The sequence below is a fragment of the Juglans microcarpa x Juglans regia genome, chromosome 5D, assembly GCF_004785595.1.
Source record: "Juglans microcarpa x Juglans regia isolate MS1-56 chromosome 5D, Jm3101_v1.0, whole genome shotgun sequence".
In the NCBI taxonomy this organism is placed as follows: domain Eukaryota; kingdom Viridiplantae; phylum Streptophyta; class Magnoliopsida; order Fagales; family Juglandaceae; genus Juglans; species Juglans microcarpa x Juglans regia.
Window position 1 is genome coordinate 33,833,622 of NC_054602.1, and position 14,957 is coordinate 33,848,578.

The following is a 14,957-nucleotide window of genomic DNA, read 5'->3' on the forward strand; positions in this document are numbered from 1 at the left end:
AATGATTTGTAACTAAGAAAATGGTACTTTTTTTTAGTGTCTGAATAAGAAAAGACTGTTGCCTTTATATGTGAATTAGAAACCTGAAACAAATACAGAGCACACATATATGTATATATTTATTTAGAGCAGCATATGATCTCGGTTCCTTAATTGGAAACATACACATTTTCCTTTCTAGACCCTGCACATACCATTTGAGATTTGAGAAATTCTATATTTTTTTGTCTTATTAAAGATTTATTATATTAATAAGACCTCGTTTGATTGTATAGATGAGATTTTTTTTTTTTGCTCGATTGTACAGATAAAATAAAATGAGAAGAGAGTTGAAAGTTGAATAAAATATTATTATAATATAATTTTTTTTTTAGATTTAAAAATTTTGAATTATTTATTATATTTTGTGTGAGAGTTTAAAAAAATTGTAATAATTAGATAAAAAGAAATAAAATTAGATAATTTGTATAACCGAACAATACCTAATTCAAGATAACAAAATGTAAAATTATTTTGAAACTTTATTTTCTTAATTTTGGTGTTGGTGCAGCTGAAGTGAACCGAAGTCACAGTCAGCCCAACTTTAGGCCCAAGGAAACCAACTTGTTTGGATCGGATCTAAATCTGACATATCACAACGGGTCTGGTTTACCCGGCACCGCAAGCAAAACCCCGAGTAGTTGAGGCACCTGAAGAGAGAGAGGGCTTTCTGGATGGGAAGATTCTCGCACTTACCATGGCGACTATCCTTTCAAGAACCCTGAATCATCTCCGCTACGTTAATCGAAATCTCAGCCAATGGAGATCATCGATGCCTTCTCCACCAGTTTCCGAGACGACTTCGAATCGAGCTCTTCCTCTTCTTCAATCGGTTCGTAATGAAGTTGAAATATTTTATTTTTCCTCGTTGGAATCGAAAGTCTTAGGGTTTTAATCTCTCGTTTCTTCTACATGCTTTTCCCGTTGTTTCTCATAGCCAAACACAATCCGTTAATCTTCTATGTTTTATTCTTTCATTTTCAAGTTTATTTGGCATTTGTAACCGAGATTCGATATTTCAGGTTGTACCTCTAGGGCTCGGAATTCAGTCTTCAGCCTTATATCAGAGATGTCTGTTTAGTAGTTCTGCTGCCACTGTTAATCCAGAAAATCAAACATCAAAAAGTTCTGTAGACGCTAAATCTGGCAATGGAAAACACTCCGGAGGATCACACGAGAGCAGTGACGCTGGAAAATCTGTTCGCGGAGGGGTAATATATTTTGTACATACAATGCTTACTATTTATCTTTTAGAATTAATATATGACTAAGGGGATGCTTGGAGGATGTAAGAAGTTTTCATGAATAGTATAAGAGTGTTTGTGAATAGTTTTAAAATCTTGTTTAGAGGATGCTTTGATAGAGCTTTAAAAAGTGGCAGGATCCATGGACGATATAATAAATTAATTAATCAGCCAGAGGCCACCATGGGCGGCCAGGTTAGGGTGGCTGCTGCCTAATTTTTTTTAAATTATTTTAAAAAAATAATATTTGGAAGATGGTTTAGTTTTTGAAATTTTGAAGGGATTTTAACAATCTAGATATTGTTGGTTTGAGAATAAAAACATCTTTGACTCAAAAACTGTCTCTGACTTTAAAGAGAGTTGTGGTTGCCAAACATGGCCAAGTCCTTTGATTTTAGGAACTTAGGTGTTTATGAGTTGATTGAATCTACTTTTGCAGCCCATTTCATGGTTAAGTTTTCTTTTGCTCGTTGCTACTGGAGCTGGAGTAATCTTCTACTATGACAAGGAAAAGAAACGACACATTGAAGGTAGATTACTATGGTGAGTAGGTTATAAGTTGTTGTGATTGTAGAAGTTTCTCATAAGGATAGGATATATCTAAGAATTTCCTGTGGAATTGGTCTCATGAGTTTTTGACTTGGTGTCTTGGTCAAGGAATCTTTGTTTTAGATCCTGTGCACAATTTGATGGTTATCATAAATTATCCTTATTTAATGTGACAAGAAGTTTGAGGGCAAGTCTTTGTTGTGATGTTCATAACTGGTAACAAGTTCCATTGTGACTAGAAAAGCTAACATGCCATGTCATGATAGACACCTGATAGGAGTCCCTGTTTATATTACTGTCCTGTGTGTCACCTTATACCACACCGTTCCTATCTTTCTTTGGCTACGGGGAGTTTTAAATGGTATCATTTATTTTCTTTTTAATTACATTCAGATAAAAATCTTCATGAAAATCTGTTACATAATCTATTCTAACATATTCTTCACAACCAACAACATGCTTCAATAAAATTATTCCAGTGATTGAGTTGAAAGGTGGGATACGTAATGCCCCAATGGAAGGCCCAAGCAATGTGGGATCCCAAGCAATGTGCAAAAAGGTTTATCTCGAGCAAGACCTTCTCCTTCCCTAGCAATGTAGGATCTCATACACCACATACCATTATCCTTATCATATGGGGTATCACAGGATATCTTTCATATTGTAGCATCTTCAATTTTTCCTCATTAATTAAGCCAATAAGGTCTAGCTCAAATGACACTTCCTATAAAAATAGGATGGAGGTTGAGGTTGTGAGAGATGGTGCCTGTGTAAAGAGCTTAGACTTCATTTGTTGATTGTAATTAATTTTAACAGCATGAATTTTCATGAGTTTCTGGTATAATTAGATCATCATGCATAGGTGACGACTCTCTTGTATCTATTCCGTGTACTTGGGCTCTTGCCTATTCTTATTGTTAATAGAAATTTTGTTAACCAATAAAAAAAATTACTGTTTAAAAGTATGCTTTGTACGATTCCAACAACTAGTAGATCATAATTTCTAATATTTAGGTGATGAAATGGATTACAAGTATTTTTTGTTTTTCATTTTAACATAGACGTAAGTCGGGATATTCATTTTTGTGTTTGGGCCTGGTTGCTCACTAACATGTGCACGTATTGAGTGTTGGTAAAACAGTATGGATTTTGGCTTCTGTCTTGATGCATTCAAAATGAATGGGATTAAGTACTGTATGTATAGATAAGGTTATATGATGCAAATGATTGATTATATGGTGGTTGGCGTTTTTGTTTTTTTATCAGTGGCGGTAGGTCTTGATGTCTTTAATTGTCATGCTTATTTAAAAAATGTTTTCTGTGTCATGAGGTTTTAGATTGGCTTCAACATAAAACATTTAATTACTACAAGTGGCTTTATATCTTTACCTATCAAAAAAGGTGGCTCTCTCTCTCTCTCTCATGCACGCATACACACACAAATCGGGAACAGTTGCATGCGGTGTTACATAGAGGTTACAAAATTATATTGGAATCTGCCTCTAAAGTTGGCGTACTGATATATAGTTGCATGCATACCCGATGGGAGGCCTTTATGGTTGCGATAGGAAACTACCATAGTTGCTGACATTGGTAATGAAACTACCACTTGAAGCACTGCAAGCATCTCTTTCCTCTTTGTATTCTGAACAGTAATCAATTAAATGCTTTTAAGCAAGCCATTTCACTCTGTATGCACGAATATGCCACCAAAATACTGAACATGCCAGAATGAAAAAAGAAGGCCATTGGTGTTCATGTTCTAGCCACCTTATTTAACTTGTCGGTACATTTAGTTATGTTGCTTTTTTGCTTAGCTTGCTATTTTACATTTCTGTTAATTCTTTGCGAGGTTGTTGCAATTTCTCAGTATATGGCTGGTGTTTATTCTTTGCGATGAAACACATATAGATACCTAATTTTTTATCCATTGAAAATGGCGCACACCGTTATACACCTTTCATCATTCTACACCTTTTATTCTTGTTTGTTTTCTGTAATATGTTCATTCAATGTAGAATAGAGTTTGAAGGAAAATTTTGAACTTCCAAATATTGGTAGTTTAGCTGATTGTGCTCCTAGTTCTTTGGCTTTTAAATGACTGGCTTGTTTTGTATGCCAACGCGTGGTTTACAGCATTTGTGTATCCTTGACCTTACATATTATTTGGTAACTTTTCTAATTTTGCATGAATTGGTTGGGTGTTATTACTGCAGAAATTAATAATGCTTCAAAGGCAGTAAAAGAGGGACCTTCTGTGGGCAAAGCAGCCATTGGAGGCCCATTTAACCTCATCAACCATGAGGGGAAACATGTAACTGAAAAGAACTTTTTGGGGAAATGGACGTTGGTATATTTTGGCTTCACTCACTGCCCTGATATTTGTCCAGATGAGCTACAAAAGTTAGCTGCTGCAGTTGATAAAATAAGTAAGTTTCTAATATTGATTTTGATGGGCACTTGGTGGAGCAGTAGTTGCAACCAAAATATCATCTGAATATTTATGGGACATTTTCTTAGATACTCTGATTCTGAATATGGCACAAAAGAAACAAAAACAAAAATTTGAATATATTGTTTTTCAATCTGTCATTACTGGGGAATGTTTGATTAGTTATGATTTTAATTATTGGGAGTAAACTTGCTCTGCGTTACTTTCTCAATGCTTTGTCTGGTACTACTCAAAGCCCTTTAGAAGTCCTCAGGTACTTGTCCAGTTGATAAATCTCAGTCCTTCATAATGTGGTACAGAACCTCACTTATAGATGACATGTGATTTACAACAAAATAAAAAACAACTAATACTTTTGCTGAACAATGTCTCTGATTTGTGGTATGGTATTGTTAATTCTGTTTTCCACTTACTAATGCAAGGATGCAAGGGCATTTCTTCTTAGGTCAGTGTGTTAGAATTTGGTCCAAACTATTTTCTATTCAGGATACATTTTGGATTAAACTACAGCTTGTAAACAGAAATCTATCTAGGCGCCATCAATTTGCTGAATTGTGTTCATGACATCTGGTATGGTGGATTGCGCTTGTTCTGATTCTACATTTCCAGACGTATTCATTGAGCAAAGATAGTTACTATAACTAATCCCTAGGGGTTGGCTCAAGTGGTAAAGGCCTTGGTCTTGAGGGTATGCTCCCTCTAGGTCTAAGGTTCGAATCTTGAGTGCAAACAATTTCTAGGGGCCATCGGACTGGGGGAACATTTCCTTGAATTACCTAAGGTGCACTTGCGGAAAACTCTTTGCCGAGGGCCTGTGCACCCCCGGGATTAGTTGGGACTTTGTTCTCGGACACCCAGTGCCAATAAAAATAAATAAAGATAATTACTAGAACTGCTGATCAGATTGGTGAAACAATGCTTTGCATTAACCAAACTAATTTATGAAGTATTATTTGAAAAATTTAGCAGTCGTCGACCTACCTTTGGGACCAGTGACCTGGTAAATCGGAGTCTTGACATGTTAATGCCCCCGTCTGGGTTTAATGACCACAGTTGCAAAAGCTTTCATGATGATCATTGCATTTTAAGTTGCTTGTTTTCATGCTTGCAGAGGAAAAAGAAGGGTTTGAAATTATTCCTCTTTTCATCTCTGTGGATCCTGAGAGGGATAATGTTGAGCAAGTAGGCGAATATGTCAAAGGTGCTTCTTAAGATTTTGAGTAGCATGTTTTAAAGTTTAAATGTACTTCAATGGTCTTATTGCTTATTTTAACTCTCTTTTGGTTGAGCTAAGATTGACTTTCTAGTTTAATTTTCACTAATCCAGAATTCCATCCAAAGTTAATTGGGTTGACGGGTACATTGGATGAGATACGGAATGTTGCTCGTGCATATCGAGTTTATTATATGAAGACAGCAGAGGAAGATTCCGATTATCTGGTTGATCACTCGATTGTCATGTATGTATCAGCTCTTTTCGTTTACTTGTAAAAAAAATATATCAGCTCTGTGTTTGCTTATGCCTAAGGCCTTGTTTGGATAATGAGTTGATTTCAACTCATCTCATCTCATCTAATCATTACAACTTTACTAAACTTTCAAACAAAATATAATAAACAATTCAACTTTCTCAAATCCCAAAACAAAAATAATATTAAAAAACTATATTCTAATAATATTTTATTCAACTTTCAACTCTCATCTCAACTCAACTCAACTCACTATCCAAACCTCTCCTAAATTTTCCACCTAATTGAGTACTTTATCTGTTATGCACTTCATCTACTCTACCAGAATGTTGAGCTATGATATTGGCATGTTCTGTTGTTAGTGTCTGTAACTTCTTTAATAGATGTTTGTGTTCAACAGTCCTCATTGATTTCTAGTATGACGATATCTATGGAAATCTTGTGCAGGTACTTGATGGGTCCTGATATGGACTTTGTAAAATTCTTTGGGAAAAACAATGATGTTGATTCGCTTACTGATGGCGTTATCAAAGAGATCAAGCGGTACAAGAAGTAGAATTATTACTCTTTCCTCTAAACACACTTTTTGAATGGTCAATTTTGAAAATTCTCGGCAACACAGTACCTTTTTTTTTTTGGAAATTCCTGGAGATTGTTCTCAGGAGATAATTGTTCTACTTGGGATCGGAAATTTTGTATTAAACATTGAGCTTCTAGATGATCTACGTGATTGTCATGGCTAAGTGATTTTTAAGCTATATGCTCTGTAGTCTGTTTGAAGAGAGAGCAAAAGCTGAGTTATTTGCATGGCCTAATCCAAAGCTTAATCGGTTTTCTTGGGATGAGTAAAACCAGCTGACTGAGAATATTGTAGCTTTTGAAATGCAAAAACTAGCTTTCATCATCTGATATGGTTAGAGGATAGAATGAGGGTATATGATCGAATTGTAATCCCTCACGCACACACGAATCTATTATCCCAAGCTGGGCTTGCACCTATACATTTTATTATTTAGACACACCGGGACAGGTTGGACTAGTTTTAACAATTAGACCCGATTAAATTACTGGTTGGGCTCCAATGGATGCCTAAAGTTATGTCGTACAGTCGAACAAGCCCACCACCGGTAGCGATGCTGGGGTTTTGTTTGGATGCATTAATAGTGAAAATAATAACAAATAATTTGTTAATAGTAGTAAATAGTTTGTGAATGATAGTAAAATAACTTGAGAATATATGAAAATAATTACGATTTGCTGAGGCCAATATCAAGTCAAAACCCAGTTACGGCTTTGGCCTTATGTTATGCCATTCGACAATGGATCACGAACACCAATCTGATTATAAGTTGTAAAGTAATAACAATAAAAATGCATATAAAGGATGAGAATTCAATATTATTCTATAATTTCTTATTCAACGAAGAACATTACTAGGGCTTGACATGACACAAATCCTCTTGAAAGAGGGGTGTCTTTGGAAACGCATACATAGGTGGTGTATAGTTGTCGTCGGAGGAGATTATGTGGACACGATACTCATTAGCGAGTGTCTAGTATATAGAGATACTTATCATATTTATACTTCTTTTTTGATAAATTCTTAGGTATATATGGTTCCACTTAATTTGAACATATCATACTCATGTCTTCAAATATACTTATATATTATGATAAATAAAATCGAATTAATGAAATTAACAAATACAATAAGGGGTGGGGACTCCAACAAATAACTTGAAACAAATGTTACGGCTTTTTTTTAACACTTTTTTTTTTAAAACACCATCACTTAAGGCAGAGGATTGCCGTGAATATAACCCAAGATGTTGTGGGACCAATTATAGCCCCAAAAGTAAAATACAAAAAAATCAATCGTATTCCAACCTGACCAATAGTACAAATCATTTACACTTCATGTGGGATAAATTAGCACGATTAGTAGCTAACTTACCTTCTATAAATCATGGCAAGTCCGACCTACAATCAAAAACTCTATTTTTTCCGTTTATCTCCAAATTTGGATAAACAGTCAACAACTTGGTTAACTTCCCAAAAACTATTCTTGCAAGAGAATTTGTAGACTTGTTGCAGTTTACATATTTGATTATGAAGATTTCTAGTGAACCAAGGCACAATTCCACTTCCATTTATCTAGGCTACTACTACTACCCTAGAGTCTTGACACCCACTTCTATGAAATGGAACCACTTCTCAATACACAACTTCACTCCTTCCAATAAGTCTCTCGATTCTACTCTAGAGTTGGTTCCTTCCCCATAGTAGTAAGAAAAAGCCATGAGGAAAGCCCCTTTTATCATTCCAATTCACTCCTCATCCACTTATACTTGGATTCCCCAATGATCATCCATCTACATTGAGTTTGACTGTCCCCCCTTATGGTATGAGCCAATACAACAGTTTGAATGTAATTTTGGTAATTTCTAATCTTGGCATGCCTAGTTGCTGAAAAATGAATATGTCCACTACAAAGATAAAAGACACTAACTTTAATTTTGACACCACTACACCCAATATCTCTTTGATTTGAAACACAACTTCCTTATTCCCCTCCATGCGCGCCTTGCATCATCTCACCCATAGACACCAAATAACAATCAGTGGTAAGATGTCAATCATAATACCTGCCTGGGAGGATTTATTAGCTTTATTAAACCATAACATAATTCACTCTCTACAACAATGACTAGAGGAAGTTCTAAAGCCAAGAATGCCCCAAAATGGTTCCACACACTTACTGGTATCTCCCATTTGCCAAGGACATGGTCAAGGGTCTCAATATTAGGAATAGAGCGGCAATTACATTTAGAGACAATAGGGATTTGAATCAGTTGTAATTTACTATCCACTGGTAGGGCCAGATCTAAGCATTTCCACATGAATACTGATATTTTACATGGGGTAGAATGTGCCAAACCCATTTACTCAAGCCAGCAAACATGGAGTATTCTCTTAGTACTAGATGCCAAACTGACTTAGTACAGAATTCTCCAGATCTAGAGGCTGCCCAAATTGGAATATATGTCCCCTCCTTCAGTTGGATTTCACTAGACTCAATTGTATGTGTCATATTCTCACCCATTAGTTGCCTTAATAATCTTAAAGATCTATTTCCCTTCTGTCCATGCCTCCTTCAATTTTAATTTAACCTTGGTCAACCCACCCACTTCAGCAGCAAAACAACCTTCCCCAAACCAGTTATCATACCAAAAAGGTATGTTCCCTTCCTTAACCGACCATGTAGTGCCCCTAGACACCTGTGATAGTAGGGCTGAAATTGATGTCTATAGGCTTGAATCTTGATGCGTTGTTAGAGGGGACCATGCTATTTCATTGATTTTCTTTCATGTATTTAGCCTAGAAAAACCTAGAGCAATGTGAGTTTTCACACATTACTTTCCATGCTAACTTCATATGTACTGCCTTTTTCACCTTTTGTACGTCCTTTACACCCAAGCCTCCCTCCTCCACAAGTTTGCAAGCCTTCTCCCAAGCCAACCATTTCCACTTCTTAGCAAATTGCAAAGATCTTATTCACTACCGGTTTAGGAACATTTAGAATTGACAACAAATGCACTGGCATACTACACAGAATATGTCATATGAGAATGAGTTTACCACTGTTGGAAACTAGACAAGCCTTCCAACTCTCTAATCTTCTTCTAATTTTCAGGAGCAATGACTCTGATGTACTTACCAGCACCTTACCACTATGAACTGAATCCCTTAGGTACGTGTAAGGGAATTTAGCTTCTGAGAAATCCAGTGCATTTAGTTCAATCCTTCTTATGGACACTGTAGCTTTAGTAGGAAAGAAGATAGCAGATTTCTCCTTATTAGTCAACTGCCCCAATATCGACATATATTTGTTCAGCACAACATCAAACACTAGTAATGAAGATCAAGACCCATTAGAGAACACCACTAAGTCATCCGCGTACACCCAATGTGTAACCAAAGGACAGCCTCGCAGACCTTGGAAGGCACTAATAGATAGGAGTATAAGAATATCGGTCCAGACCGGAAAAACTTACTGGACCGAACATGACCGATAGTCTTATTGGTCGATCTCAGGTATGGTTTTTTTGGACCGAAGCCGACCGAATGTATATATATATATATATATATATATATATATATATTTAAATATTATATATATAATATAGTATTTTATATAGTATTTATATAAATTAATTATGCAATTTTCATTCAAGCAATTACCATTAACCATATATACAATAAAATTATTTAATATTCATTACCCATATATAAAATATTAAAGAGATCACTTAATTTTAATTTTACTAATTAATTAATTTTTTTGTCAAGAAAAAAGGAGAAAAATGTTCATGAACCGACCGGACCGATAACTAACGATCCTGTCTGGCAAAAATGATGGATTGAAATTTTCGATCTGTGGCCTCCCCCAGACTGGACCAAACCGATTACACCCCTACTGATAGACCCTACATCAAAAGCTTGATTGATTAATCTACTTAGAACTTCCTGTATTATAGTAAAAAGATATGAGGACAACGGACTCCCTTATCAAAGGCCACGTGACGACTTAAAGAATCTTTTGATGGAGAACCACGAAGAGGAGATACAGTGGACACCAGCTTGATCCAGTCTTCCACAAAACCAAATTCCTTCAACACCACTAGCAAGAAATCCAATCCAATCATATGCTTTAGCTATGTCAACTTTGACCATAACATTGTTGCCTCACACCCTTTTGTTTATGCTATGAACTAGCTCTTGGGCAAAGCGAGACTTTGTAAAAAATGCTTGTCCCCTTCAAAAAAACTCCTTGTTCACTCGACACCAGTTTCACAAGAAGATGGGCCATTCAATTCACAATCATCTTTGAGAAAATCTTATACAGCATTGTGCAAAGACTAACTGGTTTAAAGTTAAAAAAACTCACCGAATCTCTATCTTTGGTTATCAACACTATATAAAGGCTAAATAATATCTTTGTCAAATAGATGCCTAAGACAGCTTCTAACAAATCTTCCTTGATAATCCCCCAACATTCCATGAAGAAATAGGATGCAAAACCATCTACACCAAGGTTGCTGTCCATTGGAATAGCATTGACAGCTATCTTTAGTTCTTCCATAGGAGATCATTTTCCATTTGAAAGATTATAGGAATTACAGGAAATTGGAGATGGAGTTACATGGTTCCGTTTTTATCTTTCTTGACCTTTAGTTGAGAAAAAAGTAACTTTTGTTTGAAGTGGAACTCGATAGTGTTCGAGTGCACACTTTAATTGTTCGTATTGAGGTGTTTGATAAAATTTACTTCTCTCTCATGTCCTTAGAGCATCTTCATTGGCTTGACCAAATCTACCTTCAAAATTTAGCAAATATCACACTTTTTTACATTTACCTATTAAATTTAAATTCAATCCTCACATTAGATTATCCATTCACTTACTTTCTATATAATAATAAAATATTATTAATTTAATAATTTTTTTATTTAATTTATTTTTATCACATTTTGTAGTTCTACCAATTAAATGTTAATAATAATTATATTCTAATTAAATTAATAATAAAAGTCATATTTTAAAAAGTCATTTAATGCTAATAACAAAAAATATTTGATTAAACTCATCTATAATTCTATCTAAATTTCTTAATTACAAATCAAATAGTATTTTAATGTTTGTTTGGAGTAAGAAACTAGTATTTTAATGTTTGCTTAGAGTGAGAAACTAGTATTTTAATATTTGATGAACCAACAATAGTCTTCTATCTTTGGCCTAGCATTGTAGTTGAAATCCAAATTATTTTAGATATCTCCAACCCAATATGGGGTTTTTTTAACACAGATTATCTAAATTTTAACTATCATTTTTATTTAGTCAAGCTAATGAGAGTGCACTAAGAGCATACAAAAGTAGTTTTCGACAAAAGTAATGATAGAAACATGAAGCTCTTGGAAAAGAGGGACAGACACTAAATTTACATGACACACACCAATCAAAAGCTAGAGCTAGCTAGTGGGTATGGTGGGACTGAAACTAGATGACCTTTGGAAGAGCGCATGGATAGGATTGCACTAGGTGGAATTGGAATGGCTAATAGGCCGTATGCCTTCAGATATTGTCTTTGAGCAACATAATATAACCTTATGAAAACTAAAGGCTAAGGAAAATCCGAACAAACACTCCAAATAAGTTAATACAGAGTCGAAAATCAAAACTAACAAATGAGAAAAGGCTACACAAAGTCGATTCTATATCTCTTGGCATGAAGCCAAAAATCTATCACCACTCAAGTGATTTTAAGTATAATCAGTGATGGGTTGTAATAGAGTACATTTTGAAAGAAGTTGATTGAGGCAAATATTGTAAAACATTAAGCTCACATTTTACAAAGGAAAGAGCATAGAGCTCCTGAAAAGTAGTTCACAAAAGGCAGTGAAGTTGCGGAGGAGTTAGGCGGCACGCAAGTCAAAATGAGATTCTAACCAGAGTGTATGATGGAGCGTGATATTCCTTAGGGCGAATGTTGGGTGGTTGGCTACTCCATCTAAGCTCACAGGATTAGCATTGGAATAGGCAAAAGTAAATCTAAAATTAACTCGTTTTGCCTTTTGCATATTCCATTCAAAATCTATTCTCAGATTGAATTATCTATCTATTAATCAAAATAATAATAAAATATTATTAATTTAATTTATTTTTCTCATAATTTACCGTTCTATCGATCATGTGTTAAGTAATAATCAAATTGTAATTAAATTATTGTTTAAACAATCATATTTTCAATGGTCATATTTAATACTAATAACTACAAAATCTTTATACTAGTGTTCGATTTTGGGATGTTGTAGAGAATGCCAGGGTTTGGAGTGAAAAATATTTCTTCAATAACTTTGATAGCTTGGTAAGTGTCAAAACAATTATTGATGCACATAATGTCTTTAGAAAGTAAAAATATAAACATCAGCCTATAGCCGCAGCACATCGTGTGCTGTAGCTTAAAAAAAAAAAAAATCACGTGGGTGTGCTACGGCTACGAGCTAATGTATAGAATGCCTCCTTTAGAAATTAGCAAGGTATTCCTCCAACGTTTCAGGTTGGTTTCAAAGCCGGAAAAAAATAGAGGGAAAGAGAGGTTCTGTGCGTGGGCCCCATGAAAAAGAAAGAATAAAATAACTTTTGGCTGAGCTTCTGTGGAGAGAGAGAGAGAGAGAGAGAGAGAGAGAGAGGGGTTTCCGTGTCGAGAGAGAGTCTGAGTGGGAGGAGAGAGAAGTTATTCATAATTTATTCAATAGATAGGAAACAGTAACCATATAAATATATCGAATTACTGTAGCCTGTAAACAAAAAGTTTGCAGTTGCCTCTTCCAATGTAGACAATTTAGTGGGATTGTTAGTTAAATTTTGGTTTGCATTTACATTTGGCTATATCAATAATAAGAGCATTGGCAATGACCTAACCTAAAATTTAACTAGAATGTTATCTTTTGGCCATAACATAGATTTCTAGCTAGATTAGTCCACATTGGACTAGCTATCCCAAAATCCAAATAATAATAAAATATTATATATTTTAATATTAATTTTAAATTTTTTTTTAATATTTTACAAACACATTTAATCTCCACAAAATGTCTCTCACAAATCAAATTCAACAACATTTCCACTAACATTTAATCCAAAAGTTGAGAAATCCATCAACTTCAGCAACTACCAAACCAACAAAACAAAACATGTTGCTACCAGCCATAAAAACAGTTCATAAATTAGTTGCTATCCAACATTAAATTCCACCAATAAAACAAAATACCTATACAGATTTTCACCAACTTCAGTAGCAGTAGCTAGTCAAATTACTAATTAAAGTTTTAAAAAGAACTTAATAAAGCCATGAAGAAATTGTGGAGTAATCTATCCAAGATAAAAACAGAGTCTAGCACACACATTAGGAACGATATCTGTCCATTGTTAATAATTTCAAAATACAACACTTTCAGCAATGCAGATTATTCCAACACCAACACTTTGATGAATCAACACACATTAAATGGGGGCATCCTATGTTCAAAGGAGAGTTCTGATCCAAAAAAATGCAATATTATTGTGCCATCGAATAAACACATTCGAACAAATATGAGATAACAATAGTCTTTGATCTTTCATCACTATTCTGATATGCATTACAAAACTCCTCAAAACCATGAGGAACTGCCAAGAGATGCTCGACAACATAATTTCTTGCCACAAAATCAATGAAATGCCACTTGTTAGCCTCTCCAACAAAAGGGTTGCATTACAAACTCTATGTTTAAGTGCAAAAGCTTCCACACATTATGGTTTTAAGAATAAATCCACTCTGTCCATCAAGCCTACACAATACTTAAAGCTGTGCACTTGGATCTGCATTGAGGGCCTTATATAGACAAGGGAATCTTGCTCACTCTTATATAGAAGAACAACAAAGAAATAAAAGGAAGATCAATAAACAGGTCAAATCCACTGCTATCTACATCACTTCTAATAGCGAATGGGTTTATTCGAAAATCATTCAAATAATAAAGGCCACTAAGGATTGTTGAATCTAGTTGATAGGTATACTGCAAATAATGTGATTAGCAAAACTCGGGGGGGGGGGGGGGGGGGGGGGGGGGGGGGGGGGGGGGGGGGGGGGGGGGGGGGGGGGAATACGTATTCTTACAATACAAATTCAGGGCAAATCAACTTTTGAGCTTCGACTTTGCGTTTCCTCTTCTTCCTCTACTATGGATATATCATGCATGCTAAAGAGAGATTCACGTTATTGACCTTATTAAAAAAAGCATTAAATCAAAATATAGACAAATACAATCACAGATTCTCTTATTAGTAAAAAAAATCAACAATTCGAACAAATAAACGAAACCCACAAATGTTCTAAAATTTAACACACACCCAGATTAGTATTTCAAAAGAAAAATTGGGACATACATTGATCATGATAGTCTAGGGCAAAAATCAAATCCTCAAAATCCAGATACTCTGTGTTGCTGAAAGAGTCGATGGGTTCTCTGCAAATGGTTGAAGCCAAGTATGAAAGAAAAAAAGGGGGAGGGGGGAGGGAGTCGAGGGTGCAGAGAGAAGACGAAAATGGAAAAAAATGAAAAGGAAAAAAACACAGACAGATGGGAGGGAGGTGGTGTTCGGCG

General features: G+C 35.1%; 1 protein-coding gene across 1 annotated transcript; it reads left to right on the forward strand.

Moving 5' to 3' along the window:
- The first annotated feature begins 632 nt into the window (after window positions 1-632).
- Window positions 633-6,492, forward strand: LOC121264606 (protein SCO1 homolog 1, mitochondrial). Its single transcript, XM_041167867.1, has 7 exons — window positions 633-871; window positions 1,062-1,250; window positions 1,723-1,813; window positions 4,049-4,261; window positions 5,396-5,485; window positions 5,612-5,744; window positions 6,201-6,492. Exons 1-7 carry the CDS (start codon window positions 737-739, stop codon window positions 6,307-6,309), a joined length of 960 nt encoding a protein of 319 aa, XP_041023801.1. The 5' UTR covers window positions 633-736; the 3' UTR covers window positions 6,310-6,492.
- The last annotated feature ends 8,465 nt before the right edge of the window (window positions 6,493-14,957 follow it).

Bases quoted from the DNA above. Each gene is read 5' to 3' on its own strand.
- LOC121264606 (XM_041167867.1), top strand. From the start codon at position 737: ATGGCGACTATCCTTTCAAGAACCCTGAATCATCTCCGCTACGTTAAT. The intron at 5,486-5,611 runs GTGCTTCTTAAG...TCACTAATCCAG, and splicing joins AGTAGGCGAATATGTCAAAG to AATTCCATCCAAAGTTAATT. The intron at 5,745-6,200 runs GTATGTATCAGC...AATCTTGTGCAG, and splicing joins GTTGATCACTCGATTGTCAT to GTACTTGATGGGTCCTGATA.